The sequence below is a fragment of the Oculina patagonica genome, chromosome 14 (genome assembly GCF_052425735.1).
Source record: "Oculina patagonica isolate OP01 chromosome 14, crgOcupat, whole genome shotgun sequence".
Taxonomy (NCBI): domain Eukaryota; kingdom Metazoa; phylum Cnidaria; class Anthozoa; order Scleractinia; family Oculinidae; genus Oculina; species Oculina patagonica.
The window spans coordinates 3454093-3468995 of record NC_135771.1 but is presented as its reverse complement, the minus strand read 5'-3'; the positions used below and the strand labels follow the sequence as shown (position 1 = coordinate 3468995).

Sequence of the window (14903 nt, the reverse complement as noted above, 5' to 3'; positions counted from 1 at the left end):
GTTGTTGTTGTTGGCAATCCCTTCTAAATTAGTTTAAATGAATTCGCCGGTGACTATGCAGTCCAATTTGGGAAGAGCAAATTCTCGGACAGACTGGACATCTATATTTGGTAACGGAAATCAGTGGAGTGATCCAATGGGCAATGTCAGCCGAACTAATCTGCGATCAGGCGTTCTTTTTTTTCGCGCCAAGAAAAACACAAAAAAAAAAAAAATAGACAAAACTTCGTTTGTTGTTTCATTTTAAGTTAACAGATCACTCTACGATGTTAGGCATTTTAAATGAGGTATTTATCTTTGAAATGAGATAAGAAATGTCGCAAACTTTATTACAAAAACGTTTATAAAATATAATATAATAAAATAAAAAAATGATTAAAACATGTTATATTTTCATTATACCATATGGGTTTAAAGAATACAAAAGAGAAATACAGTCAGCGACAAGCCTTCAGTCACATGATATCGTCAGCGGTTACCTGAGGAAAAAGACACGAAAAATATAAGAAAAAATTACGATGTCCCAGCGCCGTGTCTTATTTAATGTTTAAAAACTAGATAAAGTTTACGCAAAACAAGATAACTTTCAAGCAAAACAAATACAAATTTAAGCAAAACCAAAATAAAAGTATACGTAAAGACAAGATAGCTTACGCAAGAAAAGCCGATAGAATTGAAACGAAAACAAGATAAAGTTTAGAACAAGATAAAACTTGAGCGAAAACAAAATATTACATACCAGAACAAAGCAGGGCCCAAACAGGTTACTTAACATGCATAGACTACACTACACACAAAAAGCAGACAACCATAATTGGTAGACAAAGGAAGGCTCAAACGGCTTACTTTACATGCACTACACTAGACTTAAAACAGAAAAGGACAGAAAAACAATTATTGTGGTCTTGGCTAGGAAATGTTATATGGTACAAGCTTAAGACATGAAACTTACGCACAACGCGGAGTTACAAATTTGCTTTTGCTTTGTCAGTGGTTTCGCCTAAGTCAAGTGTCAGACAAAACACTGCCTCGCGCGGTGCAGGCTTAAATATCTTTCAGTAGGTTAACTCTTATACGTGGTGCAGTTGGCGTACGTGGCCCCAGTTTTACCAGGCCGTTCTTGCAGGAAAATTTCACCAGGTTTTAGCGCCCTTTTCACTTAACAGAACCTGCGCATTTAAAAAAATGTTATTAGACGAGCTGGAAATTTCCAATAATTCTAAATGCTGGAAGTAACCCAGAAATTTAATTCTAAGCGTAAGCACTTGAAAAGAGGGACCACACGAAGCAGAAAAAAAATTCGTTGAGTAACTCAGCTACTGTGAAGTGCAAACAATAAAATATGGCTCTGAAAAAGCCCAAAACACTCAACGGCATTAGGACACCCAAAAGCGGTACGCAAAATCTTCTTTCTTAAAATGGATTCTTTGAAGACCTTGAACATGTTTTCAACATTAGCAAGATAGGCTGGGTAGATGTCATTATATTAATTAAACGCATGTAATCAACAAAAGAAAGTGTGTCCTTTTAGCAAGTGATAACGAATTCATTATGGTAGGAGTTTTTGGACTGATTTCAACGTTCAAACAAAAAAAGAAACTTCCGAAAACAACAAAAGGTGTCGTTTTCGTGGCACGTGTGTTCACAATACAGGTTTTCGCGTGTTTTGTTTGCATTCAATTGGCTTCCTTCTGAGGAGCTAATTGCAGCTGTTAACGGGTTTCCACGTGCTGGAAAAACCACAACTGCTATTACTACAGCAGGTGAATAATGTTTGTAAACACTGTACGTGACCACAGCGCGTTGGCGAAACCACAAGTGTGGTTTATAGCGAGAAGCCTTTTTAATCATAAATATACACCTGTTAAAAAGACTATGTCACGGGGATTTCGCAGTTTTTTGGTCTAAACTGTTCTGAAATAAGTGGTAGGCAACATTTAACATAATCTTTGATATAACCTTTATTTGGGGATAGAAATCAAACTTCGGCTATAAATATCGATTTTTTTTGAAGGCGCGCGGAAACAACTTGAAAACGTTGGTCAACGTTTTCAAATTGGAATCCATTTCCATCCCCGCCATCCGCAGCCAAACGCGCTTTTAAACAGTTTTAGTGCTCTAAAATAGCAATTGTTAATAAAAATGGACCATTAATCTTAAGGTTTCCTGTGACACAAATTGAATTTTGGCTGTTCAAAAAACTGTTAAAATCCGTGACATAGTCCCTTTAAGGTAGAATGCGATCAAAGACATTCGTATTTTGCTGTGCTATTTTTTGTTGAAAAAAGAACTTGATGTTTCAACATCATAAAAAATTTCCATCTGATTGTTTGTATTTAATATTCGCAATAAATATTTGCTGACATTGCGTTATTGACTGAAAGGTCTCCCCGGACAATTTTATTAGCTTATTCAATACAAAATTATAGAAGCTGCGTAGGTAGATAACCTAACGTAATTTTATTGTTAACCGTGCGTAAATTTCCTTCGTGGCTAACTGAAATTGACAGGATGAACGTTAAATAATAATAAGGTAAAGTAACAGAATCGAAACGCCGAGTGAATCAGCTATCCCCCACCCCACCCCTGCCGAGAGACAAACCTGCTTGTCTGGTTTTTACGGGTTTGTGCTACAGGTTTTCTGGTCGCCAAGCAGCGGTATTTCCAGCGGACAGTGACACGAGAAGCCTTCTGGGTAAAGATCAACAGGAGCTAACAAACAGATGTGACTGCAGCCTCCAGACTCTATTGTGACATTGCACGGATTCTTTCCTGTGTATGAAAAAAACGACACAGCAGTGATTAGAGTCAAATTTCTCCTTACAATATCAATACAATGTCTAAAAGACAGGCGATGAGAATAATGGAAATCATATTGCCTTGATTCAAAAACAAGTCTGCGTCGATCCTAGTGGCCGATACAGGCCGAAGCTTATCCTCTTTTCCGTAGCATGAAGCGACTAGAAGAACGGTAAGATATAATTTAATATATAAATAGTGTCTCCAATTAGGTTTTTAATCTAAATGCCATTGACACTTTTATAAAGTCAGTCAGTCAGTCAGTCAGTCAGTCAGTCAGTCAGTCAGTCAGTCAGTCAGTCAGTCAGTCAGTCAGTCAGTCATTTCTATTCACCCCCTGGACGGAATGCTAGTTAACCCCCCTTCCAGCATTATATACACCTGGATGGAGAGAGGCACAATGAGAGTAAAGTGTCTTTCAAAAGATCAGAACACAATGACCCCGGCCAGGACTCGAAACCAAGCGCGCTAACCGTTAGGCCACAGCGCCTCCCCTTGATGCATATTAGTACTACAAAATTGAGTCAGCCTACCGTAGCATGGGCACCTGGCCGTAGTATAAGTTATGTTATTGCTATGGTCTTTATCCTGATTTACCTAGGTCTCCACCCCGGAGGTGGGAACTTCCTATAAATGGGCTAATGGGATGTGCCGCTGGATGGGGTCGCATTTTCACGACTGGACTGACTTTCACAGCGGTCAAACGCAAAAGTTGACGTCACATCCGGTCTTCGACGCCTCGAACTTTTGACTCGAAAGTGGGCAAACTTTTGTAAGAAATTGTTAAAGAAATAGTACGGTGAAAGAACAGTTCAAGCTGGGACACTCAGTGGAGATGAATTATCAAATTTCCAATCCATAAGCGGCGTATAAACCTTAACTTTCCAGGGACGGCGTTAACTTTTGGCTTTAAAGCAAAAGTTTACGGAAAATTTAAGACTTTGTATGGAAAATTTTGGCGGCAATTACACATGAACTGCGCACGCGCGCTGCGTTTGACCGCTGTGTGGGACTGACTAGAATGGGGTCACCTCACACAGCGGTCAAACGCAGCGCGCGTGCGCAGTTCATGTGTAATTGCCGCCAAAAAAAATTTACCCAAAAGTGACAAAGATGGGGTCTATACACCGATTTCACAAATGGCGGACGCGCGGAAAAAAACTGGTACGAGACATGAAAACGAGGCGTTTTAGGATAAACAACTTTCGTGTTACAAGGGGAAGAGTGAAAATTACGCGAGTTCTGAAGTTTTTGTTTGTTAAACGGGGAAATAGACCGTTTTCCTTCCAAGTTTTCGAAATTAAGGAATTCTTAACGTGTTTACAGTCTAGCAATTATTCTTGTTTCCCTGTTGCATGCAGAAAGGGACCGTAGATCTGCAGGGAAACAGAGTTAAAGTTTTTGTTTTCCAAAGGAGCTTCGACAACTGTTGGCCGGTAAAATTTTACACGGACCGACATCGAAACTAATTTTCAGACGCTGTCAAGGTACATTCCTTTCCAGACGCTGTCAAGGTAGTTTCTTTTCCAGACGCTGTCAATGTATGTCCTTTTCACTTTTGTGAAAGCAAACGAAAAATGCTAACTCTGTCTCCTTGCGGATCTTTAGTAGAGCACGAAGACCGGCTTTGAAATAACAGCTGCGTTATGGGGACTTGACAAGTCAAACTTCAACTTTAAGACACCTTGTTCGGTCACATATCCTTTAAGCAAATTTTATTTACTATTATTCCTTCGCTTTTTAATTCTTTTTATACTTCATAAAATACCTTTGTTGTGCTAAGGCAAGTCGTTGAAATGTTGACAAATTAATTAAAAAGACGGAGACTACCGGTATTGAATTCCAATGCTATGATATGTTTCTTCTTTGTAATAAACCATTATATTTGAGAATACTTGATAAATAAATAAAAATCGCCTCCAATAATCTCAGCTTTATATAAATTAATGCGGAAGGCGTAAAAGCTTGTAAAATGAAGCGAAAGCGTGTTCTATCAGATGGACCTTCGTCGTGGTTGCCTAGCACGTGATTAATTTCTTCCCGAGATTAAATTTCATGTCGTCCGACGCAGTATTCCAGTAGATTTCACTAAATTTACAGAATTAATAGCATTATTTTCCTTCATGACTTGGGGAACATTGTGATGATCTTGTTCACTGAGGATTGTGTTGAACATTTACTGTCCGCTTCACTTTAAATGTAAATCCTTTGCGTAGAGCCAACTGATGTTTTATGTTTAATCGAATTAGCCGCTTTAGTCTGTCTGAATTATTTGAATACAATTTTTTTTCTAAAATGCAAAAAATCTACCCCTACTAATTCCCAAAAAACTACTAAGTTGATTGAGAATAACACGATTTTATTGATGCGTTTCAGGTACGTATAGTGATCATGTATGGTTATTTCACCAGAAAAAAAATAAAGAAACCGGCCCGAAAAATCATTGTTACGCATTTTTTTCACAACGTACACTTATGTTTACAAAGGCAATACATTTTGGCGTGTTTATTTTCGATATTCTTCAATGACTCACCAAAATCCTTAAGAAAATGTGTACACTCGTCTGGATACCGGAGCTTTCTTGATGAGTCCGAGGTTTAAAATCTTTGGCCGCCCGCCGTATTTCAAGCCATGTGCAGCCCAGGGTTTTGCTTAGAACCCGAAACAAAACGACAAATATTAGACCGCGAACTTATTTCGACCTCGGTAATCTCGAAATCAACCTAGAAAGCGATCTAATACCCCCATTTAACGGTGGAGAGCTTCAAAACTCCTGTAATTTCCCCTTTTCTCCTTGTAACACGAAAGTTGTTTATCCTAAAACGCCTCGTTTTCATGCTTCAGTACCAGTTCTTTTCCGCGCGTCCGCCATTTGTGAAATCGGTGTATAATTGGCCATAGAATATGACTATAATGAGGTAGGGGTTCTGAGAGGCCAGCGGCACATACCCAACAAAAATTGACCCAAGTGCCCCCCCCCCCTCCCGGGGGTCTCGACCAATGAGCTCGCAGGAATTTTCTCAGTTATTGTAAAATGTAAACTAACCCAACGGCTGCCTCTGTCGATGAAACACGACAACATCCATGACGCTTAGCAGATTGGAGGTCAATACAACTTCTTCATCACCAGTGAACTTATTGGCCCTCATCAGTGCCCTTAACTGCCAGTCAGTCCAGTAGATGCTATCCAAGAAGACAGAGATTCCAAACGGGTGTTTTAGAGGCCCACTTTTTAAAATAATTCTGCGATGGTTTCCGTTGAAATCTGCTGATTCAATGGTGTCTTGCTTTGCGTCAGTCCACCAGATTCTGTTCAAAGTGTAGTCTATAGTCAATCCGTTGAGCCAGCCAATGTGCTTGCTTACAATAACTTGGCGTGATTTGGCGTTACCGTTCATTCCGCACTTTTCGATTTTAGCGTTGTCACCCCAGTCGGTCCAGAACATATACCTGAAAGATTTAAAAAAGGTTTAGTTTCTACCACTGTCATACAATCAGAAGTTAAGTGATCTGCACGTCCTTGCTAGGAGTGGAATGACGGGCGAGTAAGAATTTTTCAGTCCACTAAGACATTTCGGATCAATTTAGGTTTCTGGGAAACTGCTCACCTACCCCTCCCTAAACCTAACATTTTGCCCAAAGCGATAAGTAAGGGTTAATGTTAGGTTTGGGGAGGGGTAGGTGAGCAGTTTCCCAGAAACCTAAATTGATCCGACATTTCCACCCTTAGTTCTTTTCCTCGTTTAGTTCTCTAGGGGGAGCAAAGATGGCGCAGTGGTGAGAGCGCTCGCCGGGTTCAAATCCTCGGACCCTGCCGCTAGCTGGATTTTTTCTCAGTCGCCCCGAGTTCAAATCCTCGGTAACGCTTTGTATATGGCCAACTGATCTGCCTCCTGCTAGTTGGGATTTTTCACTATGTTATGTTCATATAAATATATCACGTATATGTTTCCTCTGTTTCGGTGCCATGTCTGTAAACTAGCTATCTCGAAGAGTTATGAAGCTAAGTGCATGACCACTTTTATCAACCTTCTCCTTTTTCGTTTTTACAACTCAAGGTGGCCAGCTCCTTTGACACGAACAGACGTTTGTCACCTGTTGGTGGTCAGATGAATGGGATTCTACTGTGCAACACGTTGCCTACAATACGAGCAGTTTAGCGCGAAGCGCGATACAAACGCGGAGAGTGAGAGCAAGCGCGGCGCACGAGACGCACGCGTATAGTAGCTCACGCTCTATGTGTTTCGCGGTTGACGCTCCTCCCCAGGCTTCAAACCGCCAGTTTTCTAGGCTTCACAATAGACGGAGTAAAACATCAAATCTACAAGCAGACTTTTTACTCATAATACACCGTAAATCTGGTAAATGAGCAAACAGGATAATTACCCAAGAAAAGGATGTACTGCTATAGCCCTGGGTTCCACAAGTCCTTTCTGTACGAGGACCAGCCGATTTCCGCCATCCAAATCAGCCACTTCAATCTTTTTCGTGCCTGCGTCAGTCCAATATAACTTCTTGTTGATCCAATCCACTGCTATGTCATCGGGCGTGTCGAGATTTTCCTTGATAATCACTTCAATGTGTGAACCGTTTTGCACGGGTGCCCGTTGAATGGTATTACTAACCACGTCACTCCAGTAAATGTTTCCAGCGTCGAAGTCAACATCCAATCCAACAGCGGATTTCTGATCAGAGATTACTAGCTCCACAACGGATGTATGAAAGCGGCGTATGTCGCCACGGTTTGCGATTAAAATGGATCCCTCATCGCCTGAAAAGGAGAAAGACCGAGTGATTATTAGTTTTTAGCCTTTATTTGCGCTTTTGTAATTTTTGGAATTTTGCTGAATCTAACTCTAACAGCAACATTTAATAATAGGGATTAATAGTCTTTCTTAAGAGGGGCAATGACCAAAACGTTTTTTTTTTTTTGCATTTCAAAGCAGTCTTGCGTGTTTTATGATTTTAATACAGGGAATAAATTTGTGCGGATTGATTACTTTGAGTAAATGGGTCAAAATGAATATCAATGAACCACTAAAACAAATACTCTCTTCTACTGAAAAAAGATCATTCCAGAATGGATTCTAAGAGTTTGGTGGAAACTCACGACAATATCTACTAGTTGATGCTGCCTCGTCCCCAGGCGCCGCGCCGATCGGCCAGATGTTGAGGCGGTAAGGCGGGAAAACAAGGAGCGTGGCGATTGAAACGCCAAGCGACCCGTGCACGTCAGTCCCAGAACGCCACGCGAACCGTGCACGACAAAGTAGGAGGACGCCTGGGGACGAGGCAGTAGTTGATGAATTTCTTTATTCTCATCGCCTGTCTTCTTGACAATGTATTGATAATGTAAGGGGAAATTAGCTAATGATCATTTTTAAGGATTCAACTTAAATTGCACTTCTTACCTAATGCGCGACATGTTTTATTGTCTGATGTTAACTCGTATCCTTCACCACATGTACAAAAATAAAGACGTTGTTCACCTTCGACAACTGAACAACCTTGACTGCAGCCTCCATGGATTTGACATCTTTCATCGTCTACAATAATAAAATGATTATTAGCCAATGCGCAGTTTGTATGTCGCATATACCTAAAAGAAAGGGACAGAAGCCAGAGCTTGTCCCGGTTCTGTATCCTGAGGCAGCTAGGAGTCCTGCTACTCCTTTGTAGTGGGATGATTGTCTAATGCCCGATTCACCACCACCCCCCCCCCCCCTTACCCGGCCCATCTTTTAGCACATTGCAGGGCTGGCGTAACAGTTCGCCGGTACACTTTTCCAAAAACACAACAAAATGATCCCAGCAAGAACCCGAAGCAGGACCGATCGATCTGATTCTAACGGGCTAACCACACTACCAAACAAAGGAATACCTTGATATAGGCAGTAAGGTGAAGTCTGTATATGAGCCTAGTTGCCCATCAGGGCCGGTACTCATCAAGGTCTTAGTAGCATTAAGCGGCTAGGTGTATTTCTACTCCTCCCTGGATGGGATGCTAGTCCATCGCAGGGTTATCCCCAGCATTAAATTCGCTGGTACCCATTTATACACCAGGGTGAAGAGAGGCACCATGAGAGTAAAGTGTCTTGCCCAATTGTGTCTTACACAACGGTGAAAACAAACATATTACAACGTACCGCAGTTTTGCTCATCGGAATCATCAAAGCAATCATCTTTTCCATCACACCTCGCGTTCAAGTCTATACATTTTCCACTTTTACAGACGTACTGATTCGCTTCACAAGGTCCGTCACCTAAAAAATAAACCAAGTCAATTACATGTCTCAAAATAGTAGTCGTGGATACTCATTTGTGTGTTCAATGCTAGATGATTTATAACGGTATGAAAAGAGTAATAAAATAGCTGATGGGTGAGGAACTTTGAGGAAACTAATTCAGATTAGAATTGAAATTTGGAAATGTTGGTTTTTGAGTAGAGAGGAATCCCAATCTTATGTTATTTCAATGAACATGGTTGGCTGAGAGATATGAAAACCATTCCAGACTTGAGGAAGTACAGATTATTTTTATAAATTGATTTGCTGCATTGAGATTTAAGATTCATAAATGTAAAACTGTTGGTTCTGTTGTAATACAACAGATAAAAGTGCGGGATAGAAGTGTGCAGTGGGTTGTAGTGCGATTTAGTATCAAAACTCACCGCAGTCTTTTTCGTCTGACTCGTCTCGACAATCATGTTTGCCGTCGCATCTTTTGACTTTCTCCACACACTCGCCTGTATCACACTGAAACTCGTTGTTGTTACACTGAGAAGGACTGGGGCTTGGTGTGCTGCAATTCAGCTCATCTGACTTGTCTCTGCAGTCCGGGTCGCCATCACAACGCCAGCTTGCAAGTACACAAGATTCGTCTTTACACTGGAATTCATTGCCGCTACATTGGGAAGGACTTGGGCTTGCTGTGCTGCAATTCAGCTCATCTGATTTGTCTCTGCAGTCCGGGTCGCCATCACAACGCCAGCTTGCAATTATACAGGAACCGTCCTCGCAACGAAACTCATTGGCCCTACAGGATTGAGTGTTGTTACAGTTTACTTCATCTGAATTGTCCGTACAATCATTATCACCGTCACAAACCCAGGTTTTAGGAATGCATTTTCTAGTTACACGGCATTGGAAGAGATTGGAGTCACAGGACTGAGTTGTATTACAGCTTTCCTCATCTGAATTGTCCGTACAATCCATATCACCATCACATACCGAGTGTTTAGGAATGCATTTTCCATGTTCACGGCATTGAAATTGACTGGCATTACAGGTGTGAGTTGTAGTACAGTTTTCTTCATCTGATCTGTCCGCACAATCACTATTACCATCACAAACCAGGTTTTTCAGAATGCACTTTCCAGTTTCACGGCATTGAAACTGATTGTAGCGACAGCTTAATTGAGTGCCATTGTGATGTTCTTTTGAATTATTTGGTGGGAAGTGACACGAAAAGCCTTGTGGGTAAAGATCAACAGGAGCTAATAAACAGATGTGACTGCAGCCTCCAGACTCTGATGTGACATTACACGGATTCTTTCCTGTAAATGGCAAAAGACATGCAGGACACCATGTCAGCAGCTATCCCTTAAAATCAACAAAAGTGATAAAAATCTGACTTCATCTTACAGTAGTTATACACGAGCCGTAGACGGGTTATGAGAGTTATGAAAATAGGTCCATCAAACTTAGCTGGGCCCCGGCTAAACGATCAAACATTTTCGTCCAACATCATGTTGGAAGAGCATGTTTGACCGTTTAGCCGCCTCTCTCAACATTGCTAGATCAAACATTTTCAGATATCATTTTGCTTCACGAGCAAATGCTTGATCGTTTAGCCACCTCTGCAAACAAAGCAAGCCTAAGCGGGAAAAAGCAACCAATCAGAAACTGAATCATGTGACGTTTCTGCGGTAATTCGCACAAAGCGTTAGGTGGGCTCGCTTCTTTCGATGTTTGATCAAACAATTTTTGCTCGTTTGGCCACCCCATGTTGTGTGCGACAAACAGGATGTCGATGAAAATGTTTGATCGTTTAGGCGAGGCTTTACGAGAGGTAGTCGCACAAGGAGGTTTGACTGAGCCACGTGACGTAACGCAAAGCGCAGGAAAACTGATTTGAGAGCCTAGCAAAGCTAAATTAATGAGATTTCACCAATGTAAACTTACCTGTTGGTTGCCTTTGTCGATGAAACACAACGACATCCATGGCGCTTATCAGATTGTAGGCCAATTCCACTGCTTCATCACCAGTGAACTTATTGGCCCTGAAGAGTTTATCTGCTTGCCAGTCAGTCCAGTAAATGCTATCCAAAAAGACAGAAATTCCAAACGGGTGTTTTAGAGGCCCACTTTTTAAAATAATTCTGCGATGATTTCCGTTGAAATCTGCTGATTCAATGGTGTCTTGCTTTGCATTAGTCCACCAGATTCTGTTCAAAGTGTAGTCTATGGTCAATCCGTTGAGCCAGCCAACGTGCTTGCTTACAATAACTTGGCGTGATTTGGCGTCCCCGTTCATTCCGCACTTCTCGATTTTTGGGTCGTAACCCCAGTCAGTCCTAGTCCAGAACATATAGCTGAAAAATATAAAAGATGAGTTTTCTTTTAATGTCATACAACTACAATATGAATAGAACTGAAAGTTAACACAGCTAGCCAAGCATGCAAATGCAAATAACATCATAAGCCAATCTGAGCAATAATAATAAATAAACAATAAACTTTATTTGTCACTCCGACAACATGGATTTTCAGTAGCAATTACAGTAAAAAGCTATAAATATATGAAACCTATCCTGGCTATTAAAAAAAGGTCTAAGTATAAACCACAACATATCGACAGGTGGAGGGAGGGTAAAGATTTTTCGCAGGATGAAGTTTTCTATCCTGGCGTACAAATCCATACAAAGTATCTCGTAATGACACAATGATCAGTTTTAGACAGAAATTAGATAAATAAACAAACAGATGTGAATACAAGATGTTTTACTGATCCAGTTCTACAAAAGATTCAGGACTCTTAATGGTTTTATTGTAGTGGGTTTACCCTTGCATAGGCGGCGGAGTATCGGGGCAGGGGGCGGTAGCCCCCCCCCCCCCCTCCGCCAAACAAAAATTTTGAGGGGCTCAGCTCACCCCCTTCCCCCCACATTTCAGTGCCGAAATTTTCGTGAGCGCTGCATATAAAAATTGGTTTATCAAGATATTTAGTCTCGTGATCTTTTCACGATCGTTTCATCAGGATAGTGCTTGGCAAAATAATATGGTGTAGGACTTTCAACAAAGTTCCTCTCCCATAAACGCTTCTAAGAGAGGTCCGCAAGCTGTTAGGATTATATTTGACATATTCTGCCCTCCGACGACTAAAAGATAATCAAAAAGCACCATGAAGCAGGATCGTCTGAACTGCCTAGTTATGCATTGTCACAAATCGATTACGGACACACCGGATATGGCGGGCCATCGCGGTCAAAAGTAGATATCATGATATCACTGCTTGATATCATGATATCTGTGAGATATCATAACATCTGGATATCTTGAGAACATGATGTCATGATATCATGCAAGTTATAATTTCGTCATGATATCTCTACGATAAGATCTCGCTTTTGCAAATTAATCGCAAAACCATTTTGCAAAATGTCACGTTGGTTTTGTTTTTTTAGATGTCTGACTTTTGATATCACTTGACGGGTTGTCATTTGTGGCTGTTCCCGGTTTATGACATAAACCTTGTATAGACCCTTCTTTGCATAGAGATCTATAGACTTGAGTAGACCCCAGCTACCAGTTCACAACCCACAACACACCGTGTGCTTTTAATTTTGGTTTAGAATTTGATGTTAAGTTCATTCAGCCCTGGAGCTCCCTCTCAGTTTCATGGGAGAGTACAGCTTTTTTCGACTATTTTGCTTGTTTACAAGCAAAAGTAGGAGATTAGGAGTGATGTGGGCAAAATTTGGAACATTCTTGTCTACTCTCAAGGGACTTTTTTAATTTCTCAAGGGACTGTTTTAATTCACCTTCGCTCAATGCTGAGCTCTTCAACTTCTGGCCCTGATTCGTCACAAGTCAGTTGTGATCGATACAATCGTATTCTCTTATCTCGACCAGTTTTTCTAGAACAACCCACGATCAGGCATATAGGCATTTTGAGGACGCGAAACTGGAAAAAACTCGACTGAACACTTGTGTTTGTGACTGGCATCCGTCCGCCATATTGGTATTTGGAACACCATCATGGCGGACGGAAGTCACACGTAATCCAGAAGTCACGTGAGTGCAAGCCAAGAATACGTAGTTATTCCATAAAACGCTGGTTATAGATAGCCACACATTAGCTTTGGGCAGAGCGCGCTGTTCAACTGACTCAAAATCGTTCACATGCTCGTATTACATACAGAAAAGAAAGAGACCTGTTTTGCCTCTTTAGTGACAGCAGAATAACCGACGGAAACAATAGAAATAAAGTCAACAATTACTTTTTATTGTTTACAAATACAAGTTAGTCAGTTATTAAATTCTCGTTTATAAATCCGCGCGTCGTTTTCTTCTGTTTTAGCCAGCAGAAGGTTTTGGTTCATTTTCCCCAGGTACCATCGATATTTTGTAAAATCCCAGCAAGTTTTCTCCAAGGAAAACCGTCCCAGCAAGCGAACAGTCTCATTCCTAAATTTGCCAGCCAGCTCAAGTTCAGGTTGCAGAGCGGAAATTTTGTGGAGCGGTTTCGTTGGGTTCTTCTGCGTATGAATAGATAAAATTCCAAATGGTACAAAATGCTCTTTGGATCACCTTTTTTTTTAGATTGAAAACCTCGCTTGTATCATAAATTATGTGTCTTTAATGATTTATTTGGAAATGTAAAGTTTTAATACTTTGCCTGATGGTTTTTGAGATGCAATCCTTGTGTTTACGCAGTACAATTTATTGGTAGTTAATTTGAAATTCGGTCGATTTTTCTCAGGTTTTCAGGTTAGTTTTCATCTTAGAAAAAGGAAAATGTATTGACAGTATTGTTGTAGTTCCAAATTTGTAAAGTGATTGAATTTTTTTTTTGGAAACTTGATAACTTTTACATAAGCCGATGTGTTACTCTTAAAAACGAAATGTTTTGCTCGTTAATGTGATATTGAAACTTTAACTGCTGTAAATATAAGTTTTGAGTTATTAAATAAAACATGCATCATGGTCTTTTGTGTATTTTTATGTTATAAGAAGGGGTTAAAATTTTTTCATTTTTTGAGCTTTCTTTTTTGGCTTGTTACTTTTTTGTCAGTTAATTTGTTAAACACAATAACACTTTGAAGGACAAAAAGGATTTCAAAAACTCAACAACAAAATTTAACAACAAGGAGTTTCCTATTGGTACCCCATCCAATTACTAAACCCGCCCAACAAACCTTAACTTTGGCGATAAGATGACAACAACTACTTTCCATGTGGTATAAGAGAACACGTAGCTCATCTCACAACAGCTCACCTTGAGCAGGGTTTGACTTGGATAAATTACCTTAATAGAAACCCCTTGTTCTTCTGATTCCATTAGAAATTTCTCAGTACAAACTTATTAACTTCAGGAACTTTCATTTCCCTTTTAACAGCTTTCTTAACTTACTTCGGCTTTATGCGTTTCTTTATCTCGAACCTATGCCCCACTTCACCCTAACCCCCCCCCCCCCCAAATAATCATTATTCGACGCCTTCTTTACCTTAAATTGGCGTATTTTTAATTGAAATGGTTCTTTGTTTTGGTAGCTGTTGTTGCCACTTTTTAAAATGTTTCACACTTCTGCGTTTTACAAAATTCACACATACTGCCTTTTAAGAAAATACGTCAATGCGCATTTTACAATGTTCCTCCCATCAACCGTACCGTTCCACCGTTCCGCCGTTCCACCGTTCCTACAGTCCTCATAATAAACTAACCAGAATATCCAGGACAACACAAATTTACATATTTCAACACTTGCACTCCTAAACAAAGTGAAAAGCCTAATTCACCCTTTAAAAAGAACTACTCCATTCCACAATTGACTGCCAACAGATAAACCATAGCAAAATAGTCGTAGTCTCACAGAGACCTTT

General features: G+C 40.4%; 1 protein-coding gene across 1 annotated transcript in view; it reads right to left on the bottom strand.

Moving 5' to 3' along the window:
- Window positions 1-303: 303 nt before the first annotated feature.
- LOC144638087 (uncharacterized) overlaps window positions 304-14903 on the bottom strand; it is a 36670-nt gene continuing 22070 nt past the window's right edge. Inside the window, exons 13-20 of the mRNA XM_078497214.1 lie at window positions 10983-11392; window positions 9470-10354; window positions 8946-9062; window positions 8211-8345; window positions 7186-7570; window positions 5846-6249; window positions 2603-2772; window positions 304-479 (exon numbers count right to left, since the gene is read on the bottom strand). Of these exons, the coding sequence (XP_078353340.1) occupies window positions 2618-2772; window positions 5846-6249; window positions 7186-7570; window positions 8211-8345; window positions 8946-9062; window positions 9470-10354; window positions 10983-11392 (2491 nt within the window). The 3' untranslated portion in view covers window positions 304-479; window positions 2603-2617. The remainder of the gene's footprint in view (window positions 480-2602; window positions 2773-5845; window positions 6250-7185; window positions 7571-8210; window positions 8346-8945; window positions 9063-9469; window positions 10355-10982; window positions 11393-14903) is intronic.